The 18,663-nt window shown below is 63.7% G+C and overlaps 1 protein-coding gene across 1 annotated transcript; it reads left to right on the top strand.

Moving 5' to 3' along the window:
• The first annotated feature begins 110 nt into the window (after nucleotides 1-110).
• On the top strand, nucleotides 111-17,340 carry NTRK1 (neurotrophic receptor tyrosine kinase 1). Its single transcript, XM_082703265.1, has 17 exons — nucleotides 111-360; nucleotides 3,330-3,404; nucleotides 3,645-3,716; nucleotides 5,048-5,116; nucleotides 5,677-5,822; nucleotides 6,064-6,206; nucleotides 8,296-8,428; nucleotides 10,209-10,535; nucleotides 10,944-10,961; nucleotides 11,133-11,188; nucleotides 11,417-11,519; nucleotides 12,008-12,154; nucleotides 12,415-12,545; nucleotides 12,711-12,883; nucleotides 15,058-15,298; nucleotides 15,627-15,785; nucleotides 16,956-17,340. The coding sequence occupies exons 1-17, from the start codon at nucleotides 149-151 to the stop codon at nucleotides 17,139-17,141; spliced, it is 2,391 nt and encodes a 796-aa protein (XP_082559391.1). The 5' UTR covers nucleotides 111-148; the 3' UTR covers nucleotides 17,142-17,340.
• Nucleotides 17,341-18,663: the final 1,323 nt, after the last annotated feature.

Genomic DNA, 18,663 nt, shown 5'->3' with positions numbered 1-18,663 from the left:
GTGGAGCTAGAGGGGGCAGGGCGGGGCGGGGCGGGCCGCGGGCCCCGCCCCTTCCCGGCGGTCTGGTCTTTAGCGCGGCGGGCGCACGTGTCGGGGGAGGCCCGGCGGCCGCGGCTGGGAGCGCACGGACGGCTGCGGGGCCGGCGCGATGCTGCGGGGCGAACCGCGCGGGCAGCGGGGCGGACACGGCCGGGCGGCGGGGCCGGGCAGCCTGCTGGCCTGGCTGATGCTGGCGTCCGCGGGCGCCGCGCCCTGCCCCGATGTCTGCTGCCCTCACGGCCCCTCGGGGCTGCGCTGCTCCCGGCCTGGGGCCCTGCAGAGCCTCCGCCGCCTGCCGGCCGCAGAGAACCTGACCGAGCTGTGAGTGTCCGGCGGGCGCAGGGGAGCGGGCGCGGGGGGCGCGGGGGCAGGCGGGCGTAGCCGGGCCCCGAGGGCGCGCGCTCTCCTCTGGCCAGCGGGGTCCGGGGCGGGGCGTGAGACTGCACCTGGGCCTGCCTCTGCCCCCGTGGCTCCCCGACCGCCACGGCAGTGACCGTCTGGACGGTGCCTGGCGCAGCCGGGGCAAGGGAGCTGTCCGTGGACCCGGTTTGAGCCAGCCCCGCCGTCCCGAAGCAGCCTCTGGAGAGCAGACAGGAGGAGCCTGAGCTCTGGGTTGGCTAGCTGCGGGGAACCCCTCCGTTTGGCACCCCTACCGCCGCAGCCCCTTTCCAGGGGGAAGCCAGCCCCTACCCTGCTGCTGGCCATGACCAGGCAACACCAGCTCTGGCCTCTGGAACTGGGGATTGAACTGGAATAGGGAGGCGGTGGGGCGGAGGCACAGCGGGGCGGCTGAGCTCCCTCTTCCCGTTTGCACCGTCTCTTGTCCGCGATATCCCTTGATCTGGGGACTGAGGACGAGACTGCTGGCTTCTCTGCCCCCGCCCCGTCTCCCTTTCCACCCTTATCCCCCTACTGGGGACAGAGAGCCAGGGCTCATGATGACAGACTCTCCTCTTTTCGGGGCCCCAACCTGGGAGAAATCGCCAGCATTTTGTAGTACTCTGACAACCTGCAGTCATTGGTTACAAAATACTGGAGTACTTGTTAGCAGCTGGGGAAACCTATGGGAGTATTCTGTGATAATTGGCCTAGAGGTACTCGAGCATCACAGGGCGATGCCTGGAAAATGCTTGAGTATTCTGTGTAGTTGATGGGACCAGCAAGACTTCTAGAAGAGGGGAGGGACTGCTAGAAAAATCCTTGTTCTGCGGCCTGGGGCTTAGAGGGTGGGCAAGGAGCTGGCCTCAGGCACGACGGTGATGGGTTGGAAGGCGTCCGAGGTGGGAACCATCACTGTCTGGAAGTTACTTGAGCAGACTGTGATAATTGGCAGCGAGGTCCTCCCGTATCTCGTGGTAATTAACGGGAAGGTCCTCCATCTCTCTCTTTAATGGCCCTAGGGAGACCAGAAGGAGAGGAGATGGCCTTGTCTGGGTCTGGGCTAAGGCTCTGCAGGAGGGGAGGGGCTGCCGTCCCCAGCCCTGTCCCCTCAGCCCCCTGCACCTTCACTCCAGGGCCCAGGCTCCAGAATGTTCCCGTCATAGCTCTTGTCCCTGTTCCCTTACCCAGTGGGCCCAGCCGCCCTTGAGGTGGGGGCATGGGCAGGCTAGGCTGGGGACCAGGAGCCATGCAGGGTGGGGTGCTGAGCGGACCTGCTGGGTGAGGCAGCGGCCTGACCCCCAGCCTCCGCCTGCCCGTCCCCTCCTCCTCCCTCACCCGCAGAGCTAACGAGGAGATAATGGACTCGAAAAGACAGATTGATGATGAATCCAAACGAATGAGGCAGCTTTGAGTGTGCTGCCGGACAGCTTGGTCACGGCGGCTGCCGCCACCCCTCCCTGGTCCCTCCAGCTCTAGACTCTGTGAGCCGAGTTACAGGAGAGTGCTCCCTAGGACTGGGGGAAGGCTGCCTGGCTGGTGCAGCTGGGGTCCCCCCGCTGGGAAGTAGGGGGAGGGGGAGAGGTGACGCAGCTTGCGTCCCCCCCCTTCCTCTGGTCCAGCCAGGGAAGGGGAGAAGGGTGAGGGGAGAGTTCTGAGAAGATGCAGTGAGTCAAAGGCCCCTGGCAAGTGTGCGTGTGTACATGTCTGTGTGTGCAAGGGGTGGGGGGGGTTCGCTGACGTGCCACAGCAGGGCACCCCAGTTCTCAGGAACTCCATGGCATGCCAGATCCCGAAGCTGGGCAGGCCCCAGGGTGGCGGCAGCCTCGGTCCCTGCACACCTGTCCTTCTGTCCCAGCCCCGGCCTGGCTTTCTGTGGTGCTCTGTCCTTATCTCTTTGTGTCTCTCTGTCTCCCTGTCCTTATCTGTCTGTCCCCTGGCCTGGCTCTCTCTCTCTGCTAGTCTCTTCCTGCTCGTTGTCTCTTTCTCCGCGTCTCTGGTTCACCACCTGTGTTTTCAGGCCCCCCTCGAGCCTTCCTGTCATTGTCTTGCCCTGTGAGCCGCCTGTCTGTGCCTCTTCACCACCCCTGTCCCTTCTCCAGCCGCCCAATGCCCTTGTCCCCCTTCTCAGGTCCCTCTTGGGGCAGGGAGGGGCTCAAGGGGTCCTCTGACAGCCTCCGTGCCTCTTGTTTGCTCTGCTGAAGGGTGGGGGCAGTCGGAGCTGCTGCCTGAGCGTGGGGAGGGACTGTGGCTTTGAGGGAGGGGTGTGTGCGCGCGCACGCACGCGGGCACGTGGGTGAACGAGGGAGCAAGGGTGCAGCGGTGTGGTCAGCCCAGATGGGGAGTGTGTGTTTGGGAACACACAGATTCACATGCCCACAGGGTTCCCTCTGTGCTGCGGGGCCATAGTGAGCCTCGGTCTCTGTGAAGCGGGAGTCCCAGCGTGACCCCCATTTCTGAGCACGAACAGGAGAGGCCTTGGGCAGGAAAGCAGACCCCTAAGCTGAGAATGGGGTTCTGTGTGTTTGTGAACGTGGGGCCACTGCTGTACACGAGAGACCGACGCATACCTGTGTCGGGCATGACAGTGGGAGCGTGCCGACAGGCCTGCCTCTGTGTCCATGCATGTACCAGGGCTCCTGTGGACACGCGCGAGGTGGTATGTGTGTGTGTGTGTGCCCGTGTGTGCACACACGAGGGGTGGAGTGTGTCTGCATGCTGGTGAGGACACATACACATGTGTGTCCATGTATCTGTATGTGCACGGGTCGCGTGTGACCGGTGCGTGTGTGCAGCTGTGCGTGTCTGAGTGCACGCACCTGCGTTTGCGGTGCCGAGGGAGGCAGGCAGGTGGGCGTGGGAACTTGAGGGTGGACCTGGGCCCCTGTGACCCCCACCCCCTCTCCCCACAGCCACATCGAGAACCAAGTGCATCTGCAGCGTCTGGAGGCCGTTCACCTGCGGGGCCTGAGGGAGCTTCGAGACCTGTGAGGGGCTGTTGGTGTGGGGTCCGCGCAGGGCCGGGGGACCAGTGACCCGGAGGCCGAGAGCGGAGGGACTGGAGGAGACCAGAAAGCTCAGGGGTCTCTGGGGTCCAAGGCAGCCGGGGAGCCTGTAGGGGGATGGGAGGTCCAGGGCTCACACTGGGGGTTGGGGGCTGGTGTGGGCGGAGGGGGGCGCCCCGAGGAGCAGAGGGCCTGTGGGCTGACCCTGCTGCGCCCTCCCAGCACCATCGTGAAGAGTGGACTCCGCTCCGTGGCACCCGACGCCTTCCGTTTCACTCCTCGGCTCAGTCGCCTGTGAGTGGCCAGCCCTGGGCGGTGGGGGGGACCCCAGATGGGTGGCTGCTGGGATTGTGCCCCACCCCCCAGCTGCTGTGAAGAAGGCCCTGACCTGGTCAGGGACGTGGCCTCACCCATTCCCCTGGGGCTTCTCCGCAGCTTCAGGGATGCTGGTGATCTGGGACCCCACCCCCCACCCTACCACCCCCCTAAACCCCAAGCCCCACCCCCACCCCCATCAGCCGCGGCGTCCGTGTCCCTTGCTCCCACACTTCATGCCACAGGGATGCGTCTCAGGGGCGTCTGCCCCGTTTTTCTTCCCAGAGTTCAGACACACCTGTCCAAAGGGCGTCAGGGGCAGGAGCGTGCCCCAAGTTCTGGCTGGGGACGCCACCTCCCACCCCCTCCTGGCCCCCGGGGGTAGCCTGGGAGCTGGGCCATCAGATCGGCCGCCAGTCACCCTACCCACTCCCAGGAGTCACAGCTGCCCCTCTGTAGACAGTGGGCAGGGGCGGCAGCGGGCAGGGGACGGAGACTCTTGGAGTCCCTCGCAGCCCCCTCTCTGGCCTCTGGGGCCAGCAGTTCAGTTCCTCCTTCTTACCATGGCAGACAGACAGACAGACAGCAGGGTCCTGGGGTCCTCTAAAGTCTCAGCTGTGTCTGGTGATGTTGCAACAGAGAAAAGGTGACGTTAGGCGCCTCCCTCATGACAAAGTGGGGCTTCGGTTAAGAATGCGAACCCGTGAGAGGTTGCATACTCACGTCCCTGAGTCTTGGCAGCCAGCGCGGCGAGAGGGAGCAGCAGCCCATTTTACAGATGCGGGCTCTGAGACTCCCGGAGGGGACGCTGTACTGCCACACCGAGCTGTGTCTGGTGCTGGCCTGGGCATTCTGTCCGATCCCTGGGGGCCCCGGGGTCTCTGAGGCAGGGGCAGCTGCGGAAGTCCTCTGAGATCCGCGCCACCATCCCCTATTCCTCTGGCCCGTCTGGGCTCTGTGGGGAGGGGAGCACAGATGGAGGCCCTTCCCCCAGCCGGGGTCTCAGCACTTTGCCAGCTGGGGCCAGGGTAGGGGGGAGAGGAGAGCAGGCTGTTCCCTGAGACCCCCTCCCTGGGTTCTGGGGGGGTTAAGTGGAGTTAACTCTCGCGGTCCCAGCAAGAAGAAAGGGACTCCAAGAGCCTAACGTGTCCCCACCCCAGTGCCTCGTTGGCTGGTCCTAGTTGCCAGGGTTGGGGGGGCTGGGGGGGGGGTGAGATGTCAGCTTCCCGTGGCTCCTCCCTCCCTCCCTCTCCCTGGGTCAGAGCAAGGTCGGTGGCTCAAGGCGGCCGTCTCTGTCTCAACTCCCACAGGAATCTCTCCTTCAACGCTTTGGAGTCTCTCTCCTGGAAAGCCGTGCAGGGCCTCCCCCTGCAGGAGCTGTGAGTGTGGGCCTTCTTGGGGGGCCAGAGCTGTGTGTGCGTCGTGCGCGGGCGTGTGGATCTCTGCTTGTAGGGGCGGCGGTGGGTGGGGTTGCTCTTTGGGGACTCTGTCCACGCCCGTGACCCCATCCGAGACTGTTAGGCCCACTGGAGGGGCGTCCCGCCCTGGGGGCGGCCAGGTTGTGGGGGGAGAGCTGGGTGGCCAAGGCTGAATGCGCTGGGCGGGGGGGGCCGCGCCATTCCCTATGCCGGGGTGCGCGGCTGCCCGTGTCGCCCGCACCCCACGCACACACCTGTCTTCCTGAGGAGCCTGCTGGGGTAAAGGAATCCATGTAGCCCCCAGCCGGCTCCTGGGCTTTCTGGATTCTATTTCTTGTAATAACGTCTTGTTCCTGGGGTGCCCGAGAGGCCCCTTGCCCCTGTCGCCCGTCCTTCACCTCCGGATCTGCCAGCCTGGGGTCTGCCCACACTCCCTCGTACCTGCTACTTCGTTCTCTGGGGCTCCATAAGCCTGACCCTGGCCCGGTCCCTGACTCTCTTGGTGTCCCCTGTACCCACAGGGTCCTGTTGGGGAACCCTCTGCACTGCACATGTGCCGTGCACTGGCTGCTGCGCTGGGAGGAGGAGGGGCTGGGTGGCGTGCGCGGACAGAAGCTGCAGTGCCCCGGGCAGGGGCCGCTGGCCCTCTTGTCCAATGCCAGCTGCGGTAGGTGCCGAGGCTGCATAAGGGGTGGGGAGGAGCCACAGGCCTGCGGAGGGAGCCCTGAGCAGGAGCCTGGGGAACAGACACGGGCGAGAGCTGGGGGTGCTGAAGGTTGGGGGGCTCTGGGTGTCACCAGGAGGGGCTCAGGGCCACTGAGGCGGGTGGGGGAGGAGGCACCACCCTGGGGGAGGGCTCAGAGACCACTCCCTGATCTAACGTCCCTTGGCCATCCCCGGGCTGCCAGGTGTGCCCGTGCTGAAGGTCCAGATGCCCAACGCCTCCGTGGACGTGGGGGATGATGTGTCGCTGCAGTGCCTGGTGGAGGGGCGGGACCTGGAGGGGGCCGGCTGGGTCCTGACTGAGCTGGAGGAGCTGGCCACGGTGACGGTGAGAAGCCCTTCGCTGCCCTGTCCCTCCACTCCCCCTCTCCCTGGGAGACGCTTGGACAGGACGCAGGGGACAAAGACAGGGAAAGAGAGACGGTGAGGAAGAAGCACGTAAGGGAGGGACAGATGCGCTTCGACCCACGGGGCTCAGGCTTGTTCTGTGGGGCCGGCAAACACCTGCTCTCACGATGGGCACCGGCCCAGCGGGGACCCCAGGAACATGGTGTCTGCTGCCGGAGAGACAGTCCCTGGACCCCCAGACCATCCCTCCCAATCACTGGTTTTCTAGGCAAGGGAACGGGCCTGGGGGTCTGAGCGGCGCTTGTGGTCCTGCGCGTCCCCAGGGGTCTTCCCACCATCGTCTGGAGATGCTGGAAGCAGATCCTCTTGTGTGTGTGATGAGCTCGTTAGTAAAGAAAGTCCCGGTCCAGGTCCAGCTTCCTCACTAATGAGTTTTTGGACTGACTTTCGGAAAATCTGTCTACACTTTGGTTTTCTTACCTGTCAGCTGAGGAGGTGGACGTGATGACCTTTGATGTCTCCACTGCCTCTGGCCACGGCTGCTATCTTGGTCTTGCAGACGTGTCTTTGGCTCTTTGTGCTCAAGCGGGCGGTGGCAGCCCCGAGTAGCCCCAGCTGTCTCCGGCCTCGTTGACAAGGTCACCAGAGGCCGACAGAAGGTGACGCCCACCCAACGACCTGGCCCCCAGTGGGTGGACACACAGGGTCCGGCCCCTTGGAGGAGCCAGGCCAGGGGTTCACTTTGGGAGGGGCTGCACCGCCAGGATGGCTGGAGGCCCTCGGGACAGTATTGAAGGAAGAGGAGCCACTGGGGCCAGGGAAGCAGGCGCAGTGGTGGGGGGGGGGCAGAGCCACCGAGCAGAGCCACAAGAGTGAGTGACGGAAAGGTGACAAGGTAGAGGCAAGAGGTCGGCCGTGACCACCAGTGGGGAGACCTTAGCTCAGCTGTTTTGGGAAATTCCGGGGTTTTGCTTTTCTCTTTGGGAGGTTTCCATGTTTGCTATCACTTCTGTTTTCTAGCAACTTCCTATAGAAAAGTCACACCCAACTGGGTTGAGTGGGGGGAGGGGCACCCGCAGGAGGCCCGAGGGTGGTGGAGCAGCTCATAGGGCTGATTCCATGGGCTGCCCAGCACCCACAGGGATTTGGGGGAGGGGGGCCCTCAGACAGAAGCTTGGAGCAGGGCCCGGCTTCCCCCTGGAGGAGGCTGGAACCGAGAGCCTGGTCAGGGTGAGGGAGCTGTTCCCCATCTTCAGCCTTCCACTCCAGGGGAGGTCCGGGGGAAACGTCACCTCCCGGCACTGAGTCGAAGGGATTCCGCATTTCTGAAATTTCCAGACAAATGAGGCTGGTCCACCGCTCCATGGCCTTCCGTCATTGTGATGGAAGTAGCTTTCTAACACGTGAAAGGATCATTTTGTCTACCTGCGTGGCTCACAAGGCAAGAAAGCCATGGTTCAGCAAGATTAGGAATTGTCCCGAGGTCACGTAGCTGGCACGCGTTCCCCGTTTCCTAGGAAGACAACCTGAACCTGAACCTGATCCAGTGTTCCCACGGTGATTCAGAGTCCTGTCACTGCCCAGTCACTGCCTCTAGCTTCAGGCTCTGCGTTTATCTGCCAGGGGGGTCGGGGCGCTGTGGCCACTTCTGCCTGCTGCTCTGGTCTCTCTGGGCCTGAAACTGCCAGCACCACGCGCAGAGCAAGAATGACTCGTGCCTGTTGGGTCCTTGGCCTTCTGGACATCGGCCGAGCTGCTGGGACGGTGGTCCCCGTTCAGGGTAGTCCGCTCCTGTTTTGAGGCTACGGGTCATGTTCTTGATTTTTTCGGATCATTAAATCAATGTTCCAGGAGATAGTCTGCGCACACGCTCTAAAGAAGGGCCCTTTCTCGGCTGTGTTCTGTCTTCTCCCTCCTCCCTTCCCCGTTCCCTCCACCCCTCCTCTCTTCTCCATCCTGAGCCGGAGCCGGAGCCGCAGGGATGCCCCCAGGACAGCGGCTCTAGCCCCTGCCTCCATACCCAAGCCTGCGCCACCCTTCCTCATTTACTCTTCTCTTTCCTGACCCAGCAATCTGGGGGCCCGCCATCCCTGGGGCTGACCCTGGCCAACGTCACCAGCGACCTCAATAGGAAGAATGTGACGTGCTGGGCAGAGAATGACATGGGCCGGGCCGAAGTCTCTGTGCAGGTCAACGTCTCCTGTGAGTCCCAGTGACCGCCCCCCCCCCACCCCGTCTTCCCTGGAAAGAGGCTCTGAGGGTCGGGGCTGGAGGATGGGGCTGGGATAGGTATCAATCTCCCGAGCGGCTCCCACCCAGCTGTTTCCAGATTCCCATGAAAACCCGATCCTGTGGGGGAAGTCCCGAGGACTCGTCAAGGCCAGAGGACGGGGACGGATTTCTTTCTGGCCCCTGCCCAAGTCCTGCTACCTGAGGCCCTCGGCTCTGGCTGCCCAGCTGTTCTCACTGCGTTGCTCCCTGCCCGACCCGTCGGAGCCATTTTGCTGTCCCTCCGAGCTTTACAAGAGCAAATTCCCCTCCTGAGCTCTCCCCTAGGCTCACTGCCTAATTTCCCTAGTCTGCCAACAAATTACTTTATTTTTTTTTTGAAGAGTTTATGTATTTATTGGACAGACAGAGATCACAAGCAGGCAGAGAGGCAGGCAGGGGAGGGGAAGGGGAAGCAGGCTCCCCGCTGAGCAGAGAGCCCGATGCGATGCGGGTCTCCATCCCAGGACCCTGGGATCATGACCTGAGCTGAAGGCAGAGGCTTAACCCACTGAGCCACCCAGATGCGCCTCAACAAATTACTTTAGATCATGTACGTTACACAACTTTTCTTCTTTAGTTGTAAAATCTAGCATAGATGTGTGAACACTGACACTTTATACAATCATTGTTCTTTGGCTCTTTCAAACACACGCACTCCCTTTCCTCACCCTTTTTCTCTGTACCGTCCTGACTTCCGGGATAGCTGTTTCCTTGCTTTGTAAGAGTCACCCCTCCACTCCCCTCCCATGCTGGGAGCATCTCTTGCTCATTGGGTCCTTCCCTGCTGAGTAGGGCCCCCAGGGCAACATCTGTGTATCTATTATCAAGAAGCTTTTGCTGGGGCGCCTGGGTGGCTCAGTGGGTTAAAGCATCTGCCTTTAGCTCAGGTCATGATCCCAGGGTCCTGGGATTGAGCCCCGCATCGGGCTCTCTGCTCAGCGGGGAGCCTGCTTCCTCCTCTCTCTCTCTCTGCCTCTCTGCCTGCTTGTGATCTCTGTCAAACAAATAAATAAAATCTTAAAAAAAAAAAAAAAGAAGAAGAAGCTTTTGCTTTCCCCAGGTTGGGTCTATTTCAAACCCATATTTTTTTTCCAAAAGCATTTTTTTTTCTTCAAGATTTTATTTATTTGTCAGAAAGTGAGAGAGAATGAGCAGCGGGGAGAGGCAGAGGGAGAGGGAGAAGCAGGTTTCCCACTGAGCGGGGAGCCTGATGTTTGATGCGGGGCTCGATCCCAAGACCTGGGGACCGTGACCTGAGCCGAAGGCAGGCGCTTAATGGACAGAGCCACTCAGGCGCCCCTTTTTGAAAGCGTTTTAACTACATGTTTTTTGCTTGTTTGATGTTTCGGCCCTCTCCCCACTACTTAAGCTTAACTGCCCTTCATTTTTCTGGACCCTTATCCAAAAGACCACATGTTTCGTTTCCGTGGCCGGGACCCCGCTTGCTGGGGGCTGTCACTCCCGGCCACCTAAAAGCTCTCCAAGCCTGTGAGCTGTGTGCACCCGCTGCTCGGTTTACTTGCGATTTCCTGGCAGCTTTCCTCAGGAGCTCCCTCCCTGTGCACTTCGTCAGGCCGGTGGCCAGTTTCCCTTCGGCCGCTGCCTGATTTCTGGCTGTGCCCCACCCCCCAACCCCCTGACTTGTCAGGTCGGCGCCAGGTCCCCTCCGGCTGCTCCCTGACCTCCGGCTGTCCCTCTCTCTGGCCCGTAGTCCCCGCCAGCGTGCAGCTGCACAGGCCGGTGGAGCTCCACCACTGGTGCATCCCCTTCTCGGTGGACGGGCAGCCGGCGCCCGCCCTGCGCTGGCTCTTCAATGGCTCCGTGCTCAACGAGACCAGCTTCATCTTCACCGAGTTCCTGGAGCCCGCGGCCAACGAGACCGTGCGGCACGGGTGCCTGCGCCTCAACCAGCCCACCCACGTCAACAACGGCAACTACACGCTGCTGGCCACCAACCCGTCCGGCCAGGCGTCCGCCTCCGTCCTGGCCGCCTTCATGGACAACCCTTTCGAGTTCAACCCTGAGGACCCCATTCCCGGTGCAAGGGCCACCCCAAGCCCGGCACACGACCCTGCTCCCCGGGGCCCCTCGCTGCTGTGGTCCTGACCACAGCTGGAGTGCCTGGTCCTGGGCGGAAAAGAGCCTGGGTTCTGGAGTCCTGCTCTGCGCTGACCTCCCTGCCCTGCCTCCGCCGAGCCCTGGGAGCCCTGAAGCCCCGGGCTGCCCCCCGTCCCTGGGCTGGCCGAGGACAGGGCGGTGCACCAGCGCATAGGTGCCGCGGGAGAAGGGCCCCGGGCCTCTCCTCCTTGAGGCCCAGCCGCCCCCCCCCCTCCACCCCAAGCCCGGTCCCAGGAAGGGAAGAGTCCGGGGTGGGGGGAATGGGAGAGGGAAGCCTCACTGCTCTCCGGCCGCCATCTGACCGCTTTCTCTCCTCCCCCTACCGCAGTCTCCTTCTCGCCAGTGGGTGAGTAGCCCAGGCAAGAGGACAGGCAGGTTCTGTCTGGTCCCTGAAGCCGAGGCCCGGGCAGGGGGCACCGCGGACCTGATGCCCGAGCGCTCAGCGGGGGTGGGGGTGGGAGCTGCTGCAGGAGACACCATGTGTGTTGAGCCCACTCTCCGCCCTGTGTCCCCACAGACACTAACAGCACTTCTGGAGACCCCGTGGAGAAGAAGGATGAAACCCCTTTCGGGGTAAGCGTGAGATGGGGGAGCTTGCCTCAGCCCTGGGATCGGGAGGCCGGGCTCGCGGCTTGGTGACAGTCATTTCTGGTCAGAGTCTGGCGGTCTGACCCCGAGGCCCGGGGCCCCAGGGGAGGAGGAGGCTGTTCTGGGGGCTCCGACACAGGATGGGGAGCTGTTTGCTCTGGGGGCTCTCTGAGGGAGTGGGCGAAGCTCGGCTCGAACTGCCCCCGCCCGCAGGTCTCAGTGGCGGTGGGCCTGGCCGTCTTTGCCTGCCTCTTCCTTTCCACGCTCTTCCTGGTGCTCAACAGATGTGGACAGAGGAACAAGTTCGGGGTTGGCCGTGAGTAGGGGTGCGGCAGCGGGCTGTGTGCACGTCCGTCCTGCTGGCTTTGTTTGTCCCTGGCTCTCCCTGACCCCGTCCTCCGTGTGGGGGGCTTGGACACGGTGGAGAGTTAGGGGCTGTGTGTCAGGGTGGACGAGGGCCGGGCCGCGGCATGTGTGGGGGTGCGCGGGCCTGTCGGGCCGCGGTAGGGAGAGCGTCAGGAGGCGGCTGCTAATTGGCGGCTGGACTGTAGTCAAACACTAAGTGGGTCTGCGAGGTCTGAGCTCGGCGGGGGTGGGGGGGAGTTCTTTGGTGGCCCCACAGGGCCTGGGGTTGGACAGGAGCCAAACAGAGAGAGTGCCTCCCCTTCCCCTGCTGGCTTCCTCTCTCCCCTGCCTCACCCCTGCAGGGTCTGGGCTGGGCTTGCTTGGTGCCCCGCACCCCGACAGCGGCCAGCGTGTGCACCTGGGGTGTGACCCCTCCATAAGGCCGTGTCGTTCCCCCAGGCGCCGCCGTTCTGGCTCCAGAGGACGGATTGGCCATGTCTCTGCACTTTATGACTTTAGGGGGCAGCTCCTTGTCCCCCACTGAGGGCAAAGGTTCAGGGCTCCAAGGACACATCATCGAGAACCCACAGTACTTCAGTGATGCCTGTGAGGAGCTCTCCTGGGTCAAGGGGGGGGCTGGGTGTGCGTGTGCGTATGCGTGTGCGTGTGCATGTGTGTAGAAGCCCCGTACCCTCTCCTTTGGCTGCCCCGGGCCCGAAGCAGCATCTCTCCCATCCCCCATCCCCATGTACACCACAGCACGGGACTCTGGGGAATGTACGAAGCCTTATGGTCAGCCCCTGCTGGCCTGTCCTTCTGGACGCGGCGGGGCTCCGGTCTGACCCCGCACCGCCCCCCCCGCACAGGTGTTCATCACATCAAACGCCAGGACATCGTGCTCAAGTGGGAGCTGGGCGAGGGCGCCTTCGGGAAGGTCTTCCTTGCCGAGTGCCACAACCTGCTGCCAGAGCAGGACAAGATGCTGGTGGCTGTCAAGGTAAGACCCTGTCCCCGAGTTCCCGCATCATCCGGAGCATCATCGTTCCAGGGCCGGGAGCTCAGGCTGGGGCGTGGGCTGCGGGCTGCGGCCCTCGGGTGTACGCAGGGGAGGGGCACCGCCCTCCTCCGCTCCCCGCACTCAGTCCTGCGGGCCGGTGTCCAGGCGCTGAAGGAGGTGTCCGAGAGCGCGAGGCAGGACTTCCAGCGGGAGGCGCAGCTGCTGACCGTGCTGCAGCACCGGCACATCGTGCGCTTCTTCGGGGTCTGCACCGAGGGCCGCCCGCTGCTCATGGTCTTTGAGTACATGCGCCACGGCGACCTCAACCGCTTCCTCCGGTAGGAGCGCCCGTCCCGAGCCCCTTCCCTACAAGGGCACCCCGGTTGTCTGTCAGGCCGAGGGGCGACCCTCGACAGAGCAGGAAGGCCCGCCCCTGTCCCCGAGGAGCTCCGAGGTGGACATGTGAATGCGGGGCTGTCTGCGCACGGGATGGGGCGGTGTGGGGGTGGCACAAGCAGAAGTCAGGGCACAACAGGCCGGCAGCTTGCAGGGGTGTGTTTGCATGCACAGGGGTGGGGGGCGGGGGTGCGCGGAAGCCAGGCCTGTGGGGGTGACAGCATAGAGAGCTACAGCAACAGCAACAGCCGGTCCCAGGGCTCCTGCCGCCTACCAGGCGCTCCGCTCCCACCCGGAACCGTGGCTGCGCGCACACAAGTGTATCTGGACGAGAGCGTAGATAGAGGCATTCTTCAGAGTCTCCAAGCGTACGTGGGACTTTATACCTGCAGAAAGTCACTAAAAATTCATTTCTTTGGCTTTGGACAGAACTACTCTGATATGTTTACTCATGTGTGCCATGGTTTTAATAGCTTCAAGAAATGTGCCCATTTCACAGATGAGGTGTAAGCGGCTTGCCCAGGGCATCCAGTGGGGAGTATGTCCCCAGGTGGAGCCCTGCTCTCAGTCCCTGACTGTGATGGTCACATGTGCCCTCTGTTGAGTCCTTGGATAAACACGCTCCCTTCCCCAGGATGGCGTGCGGTGACCTGTGAGGCGGGGAGGGGGAGGGCCGGGCTTGCACTCAGCTGTGACGTCCTAGCTGAGCCAAGAGCTTTCCTCCCTGGCCTCAGTTTCCCTGCCAGTCAGAGGGACAGTGGAGGGCTGTGGTTCTGGGTGAGAAAGCACTGTGTGTCTGTTCAGCTGATGGTCGTGATTTGGTTTCCAAACGCCCCCTTGGGAGTGAAGGGTCTTCCACTCCATCAGGCTTGGGGGAGACTCCAGAGCTGAAGCTTACCCTGTGGGCGAGGAGGGTGGGGAGCAGGAGGGAGGTGATGAGTGTGGAGATGGATGGGCTCAGGAGACTGGAGTCAACAGGAGGCCAGCTAGGAGAGCCGGCTCACCAGACACCGTGTGGGCTCCGTGCGGAGTGCTGGGGACGCAGGCCAGGGACGGGCCACCATCTGGGGCCCCGGCTGTGGGAATAGTGGCTCTCAGTGCTGGGGGGAGCACAGGGAACCAAAGGAGAGAACCGTGAAGACTCCTAGATGAGTCTGGAAGACATTCCCTAGGAAGCCGGTCTGTTCTGCCTCTGGGTCTTTGTTCTTAGAGTTCGCGCTGCATGGTAAGCCAGGTCCCCCCTCCTCACTTCATCCTCCTGTGTCTCTGACCCTTTTCAATGGCTTACTCCCCTCTTTTCTTCAGGGTTTGAGTCTCAGTTTAAATGTCTCTTCCTCCAAGAAGTCTCCCCTGATTTCTTCCATCCCTGGCCTGAGTGATCAGGTGCCCCTGTTGATCTCTATCCTACTCTCCACGGTAGCTGTGGTGACGGGCACACTGGGGTGTTTAGTAAGCCCCTGCCAGACAGAAGGAAGAAACAGATGAGGAGTAAGTTGGCCTGTGGGAAGGGGCAGTCCCGACAAAGCCATTGGCTCGGGCTGGGGTCAGAAGAAGGACTATCTGGGGAATGGAGCTGAGTGACCAGGGACTGATCCTGAGTGGCGGCTGTGGGAGGTGGAAGGCGTCCTGGAGACCTTCGGCAGGAAGAAGAACCCCACGGGAGGCTGAATATTGACAGCAAAGTTGAGAGAGACTAGAGGACCCCAGGTTTCAGGCTGGGAGCCTGAGGGGGAAGCGTCCCTTCACAGAGGCAGGGGCAGACCTGGGGGTAGAGGGTGAGCATCTGTAGGGCCCTGTGCGAGGCGTCTGTGGGCAACAGATGCAGGCCCGTGGGCGGCTGGCTGCTGGGCTCCGAGTTCACAAGGGCTGCCTTGTGGTGGGGGGGGTGGCGTCCTGAACGTGGGAAGTGTGGGCCATGGTGAAGGCTCCGGAGGTGGGCACACCTGGCGACCCCCTCCCAAGCCCTCCGGACACCTGCCTCTCTGTTCCTTCTTCCATTCTCGGAGTCCTCCCCGACACCCCCCGCCCACCCCAGCTCCCCGGTTCCGGGTCCTCAGCTTCCTGAGGGCTCTCCCCGCCTCCCAGCCCGCTCCCTCTCCCTCACTCTTCTCCGCAGGTCCCACGGGCCGGACGCCAAGTTGCTGGCTGGTGGGGAGGACGTGGCTCCGGGGCCCCTGGGCCTGGGGCAGCTGCTGGCCGTGGCGAGCCAGGTCGCGGCGGGGATGGTGTACCTGGCCAGTCTGCACTTCGTGCATCGGGACCTGGCCACGCGCAACTGTCTGGTGGGCCAAGGCCTCGTGGTCAAGATCGGGGACTTCGGCATGAGCAGGGACATCTACAGCACGGACTATTACCGCGTAAGGGTCTCTGGTGTCCTCCACCTTGGGCGCCGGCGCACCCTTCTCTTCCTGGGCGCGTGGGAGCCCAGGCTGCCTGTCTCTGGACTCTAACCCCGTCTTACCGCCTGGGCCACACAGGAGGGTGTCTCCGCGCTCTGGGGAGGCACCGAGAGGACTCCCTCGCTTAGCCTCCGACCCCCAGAGCCCCTTCCATTCATCTTTAAGAACCCACGGGCTGGGGTGGGTGGGTAGCTACGGGGGGCGCAGCGCCTCGCGGGGCTGGGGAGCGGGTGCGGGGCACAGCGGGGCGCACCCAGCCCCCGCGGTGACGCAGCGCCCTCCGCAGGTGGGGGGCCGCACCATGCTGCCCATCCGCTGGATGCCGCCGGAGAGCCTGCTCTACCGCAAGTTCACCACCGAGAGCGACGTGTGGAGCTTCGGCGTGGTGCTCTGGGAGATCTTCACCTACGGCAAGCAGCCCTGGTACCAGCTCTCCAACACCGAGGTCAGCGCCGCCGCCGCCCCCGGCCCTGCCCACCCGGTCCCCGTGCCCCCACCCTGCGGCCGCCTGCAAGCCCGGGGCCTCCTCCACACACACACCGCCCCCCCCACCCCCCCTCTCCTTGCTCTCTTCCCGCTCCCTCGGATTCCTGCCTCCTCGCCCGGGCCCAGCTGGCTCCTGGGGGAGCCTCAGAGCACTTTACAGATGGAGCCCAGACCCCCGTCCTCAGCTGTGTTTTATGGACGCAGCAGGCATCATCAGGGAGGAAGGGAGAGGCGTGGACGAGGGGCAGGCGCTGGAGGGCCTGACACTGCAGCAGGAAGGCTGGAGGTCAGACCGCAGGAAGGACAGGCCGCCCCCCCTCCGCCCTCCGGCCGGGCTGGGCCAGAGCAGGCCCCAGGTGTTCTGCCTCCCAGAGCAGCCTCCCGCCCCCTCCTTGGCCCGCAGCTGTCAGTCTCCATTTCTCCTAATGCAGTCCGCTCCCTGGAGGCTGTTGGGGCGGGGGAGAGGGTTATAGATTTTAATTTTCTCAAGCACGGAGAGAGGGAATGGAATTAGTGCTGCCCATAACCCAAGTCCTTTAATGGGGAGGGAGGGAGGGAGGCGGGGAGAGACTCCAGGCCCCGCCACCCACCCCCCAGCCGCCATCGCTCCTTCTGTGGCGCGCTTAGCTGCTCTAACAGTCCTTCCTGGAGTCTGACTCGGGTCTTTCCTGCTGCCGTTTCTGTTCAGAAGTGCTAGGTCCCCCCCGAAGGGTACCTACAGAAGCCAAAAGGAACTGGGGTTACCCTCTACCTTAAATGGCCCGCCAGCCGGTCCCCAGGGCCTTTGCCTGCAGGCCCGCGCTCCTTACCTCTGGCTCTCGGAGCTGGGAGCTCGAGCCCCTGCCCCTTCCTCACATCACCTGTCAGGTCTCCTGAGGGCCTGATTCCGGCCCAGCCTTCCCAGCCTACATAGCCTTAACCCTTCCCGCTGCCCAGCGTCCGGGTGGAAAGGAATCTTGGGGCTCCCTGCCTCCTTTTAGATTATTCGTAGCCAGGAGTCCCAGCCGTCTGTGGGACCCTCCTGGAGAGCCTCCGGGAGGCCAGGGCCGGGGTGGGGGGTGGCTGCGCTGGCCTCTGGCCCCTGCTCCAGCGCCCGGTGCCCTGTTCTCTCTCCCTCCGGTGGCCCCAGGCGATTGAGTGCATCACGCAGGGGAGGGAGCTGGAGCGGCCCCGGGCCTGCCCCCCAGAGGTCTACGCCATTATGCGGGGCTGCTGGCAGCGGGAGCCCCAGCAGCGCCACAGCATCAAGGACGTGCACGCCCGGCTCCAAGCCTTGGCCCAGGCGCCTCCGGTCTATTTGGACGTCCTGGGCTAGGTGGCCAGCCCGGGGCCTGTGCAGCCCGAAGCCTGGGGTCTGTCCCCCGCATGACCCCTGCCACTGCCAGCAGCCCCAGGGTGACCTCGAAACTTCTAACTCACCCTCAGCATGCCAGAGGGGACAAGTGGGGTCTGGGGCGGCTGCTCCTGCTCCTCTGGGCAGGGTCTGTCATAGCAATTATATTTATTATCCCTTGGCCGCGTGTCTCTTGCCAGTTCTTGTGATGGCGTCACTCTGGGGGTGGATTGAGCCTCAGGTGGGGACACTCCTCCTGCCGCTCGTTCCCCGCTGCGGTGGGCCTACTCCCGGTAGCTGTCGCCGCCAGCGGTGGCAAACCCTCCTGGGCCCGGGGCCACTGTGTCCGGGAGGTGGTGGAGTGGCCTCGGGGCGGGCTCCCCAAGTCCCCGGCCGGAATCGGCCGTGCTCAGGAAGGCTCTTGCTGGAGCGGGAGGGACAGAAGCTCGCCGTCGTGTGGACAGGAGGGAGGCATCGCTGGGGAGGGTCTTCCTCGTGTTTGTCCCCACGGAGCAGAGCAGGCGCGTGTAGACCACGATGGGAGAGAGGGAGAGTGCGCATGCGCGTGTGTGACACGTGTGTGCGGGTGTGTGTGCAGGAGTGCGGCGGGGTGGGAAAGGAGCAGGGTGAAGCAACACTGAGGGAGGCAGGACACGTGTTGCTTCCCCTCGTCCCTCTTCCTGGCTCTGAGGGCTCTGAGCCCAGCACCTGGGGGCCGGCGCCTGGGCAAAGCGGCTGTTTCCTGAGGACACAGGCCTCTCCCTGTCCCATTCTGCCCAAGGAGGAGGAGGGCTCTCCCTTCCTCTCTGCCCGTTGGAACACCACTGGCCTTACCGCGTGGCCCCAGGCTTCTGTAGGCTCCGAGGCTGGCTGAGGTCCTCCCTGCCCCGCCCCCGTCTCCTCACCAGGAGCCCGGGAGGAGCGGCCCCCCCAACTCTGGGCCCAATCATCCGCTCAGCTCCCGCAATAACCCGCGCTCCCCATGGCTCCTCGGGGCTGATGTCGCGGCTGTCTCATGTCCCTGGGCGCCCAGCTCCCCGCCCCAGTGATTCAATCTGGGTCTTATCACCCCGAGGCCTAGCCCGATGGTGTCTGCCTCTTGTCCAGGCTGGTTAGTGCTAATGGAGGTCTGACCCAGGGCTGCAGGCTGATTGATGGGGTGGGGGGTCTGGTCCCTGAGGGCCAAGTTCACAGGCCCTCCGTCCTCTTCTGACCTGGGAGGGGTGAGGCGGTGCGGCCCCTCCCGGTGAGGGGGGCTTGCTGCAGGTGGAGGAAGGGGGAGGGGGACAAAGCGGCGGGAGAGACAGGGTCAGCGACCAGAGCCGACAGGTGGGGCTGCAAAGCCGCGGAGAGAGACGATGCAGAGACACGGGCCGGACCCACAGACGTGGAGACACGCAGAGAGACTGTGCGGGGGCTGTGGGGACAGAGGAGAGAGAATGACGGACACCGACGGACAGACGGGGGGGATGAGTGGTGGACACAGACACGGGCCTGCCGGGCA

The sequence above is a fragment of the Mustela nivalis genome (assembly GCF_964662115.1).
Source record: "Mustela nivalis genome assembly, chromosome: 16".
NCBI lineage: Eukaryota > Metazoa > Chordata > Mammalia > Carnivora > Mustelidae > Mustela > Mustela nivalis.
Note: the sequence above shows the minus strand (reverse complement) of the source record. Positions and strands in the feature narration are given on the sequence as shown.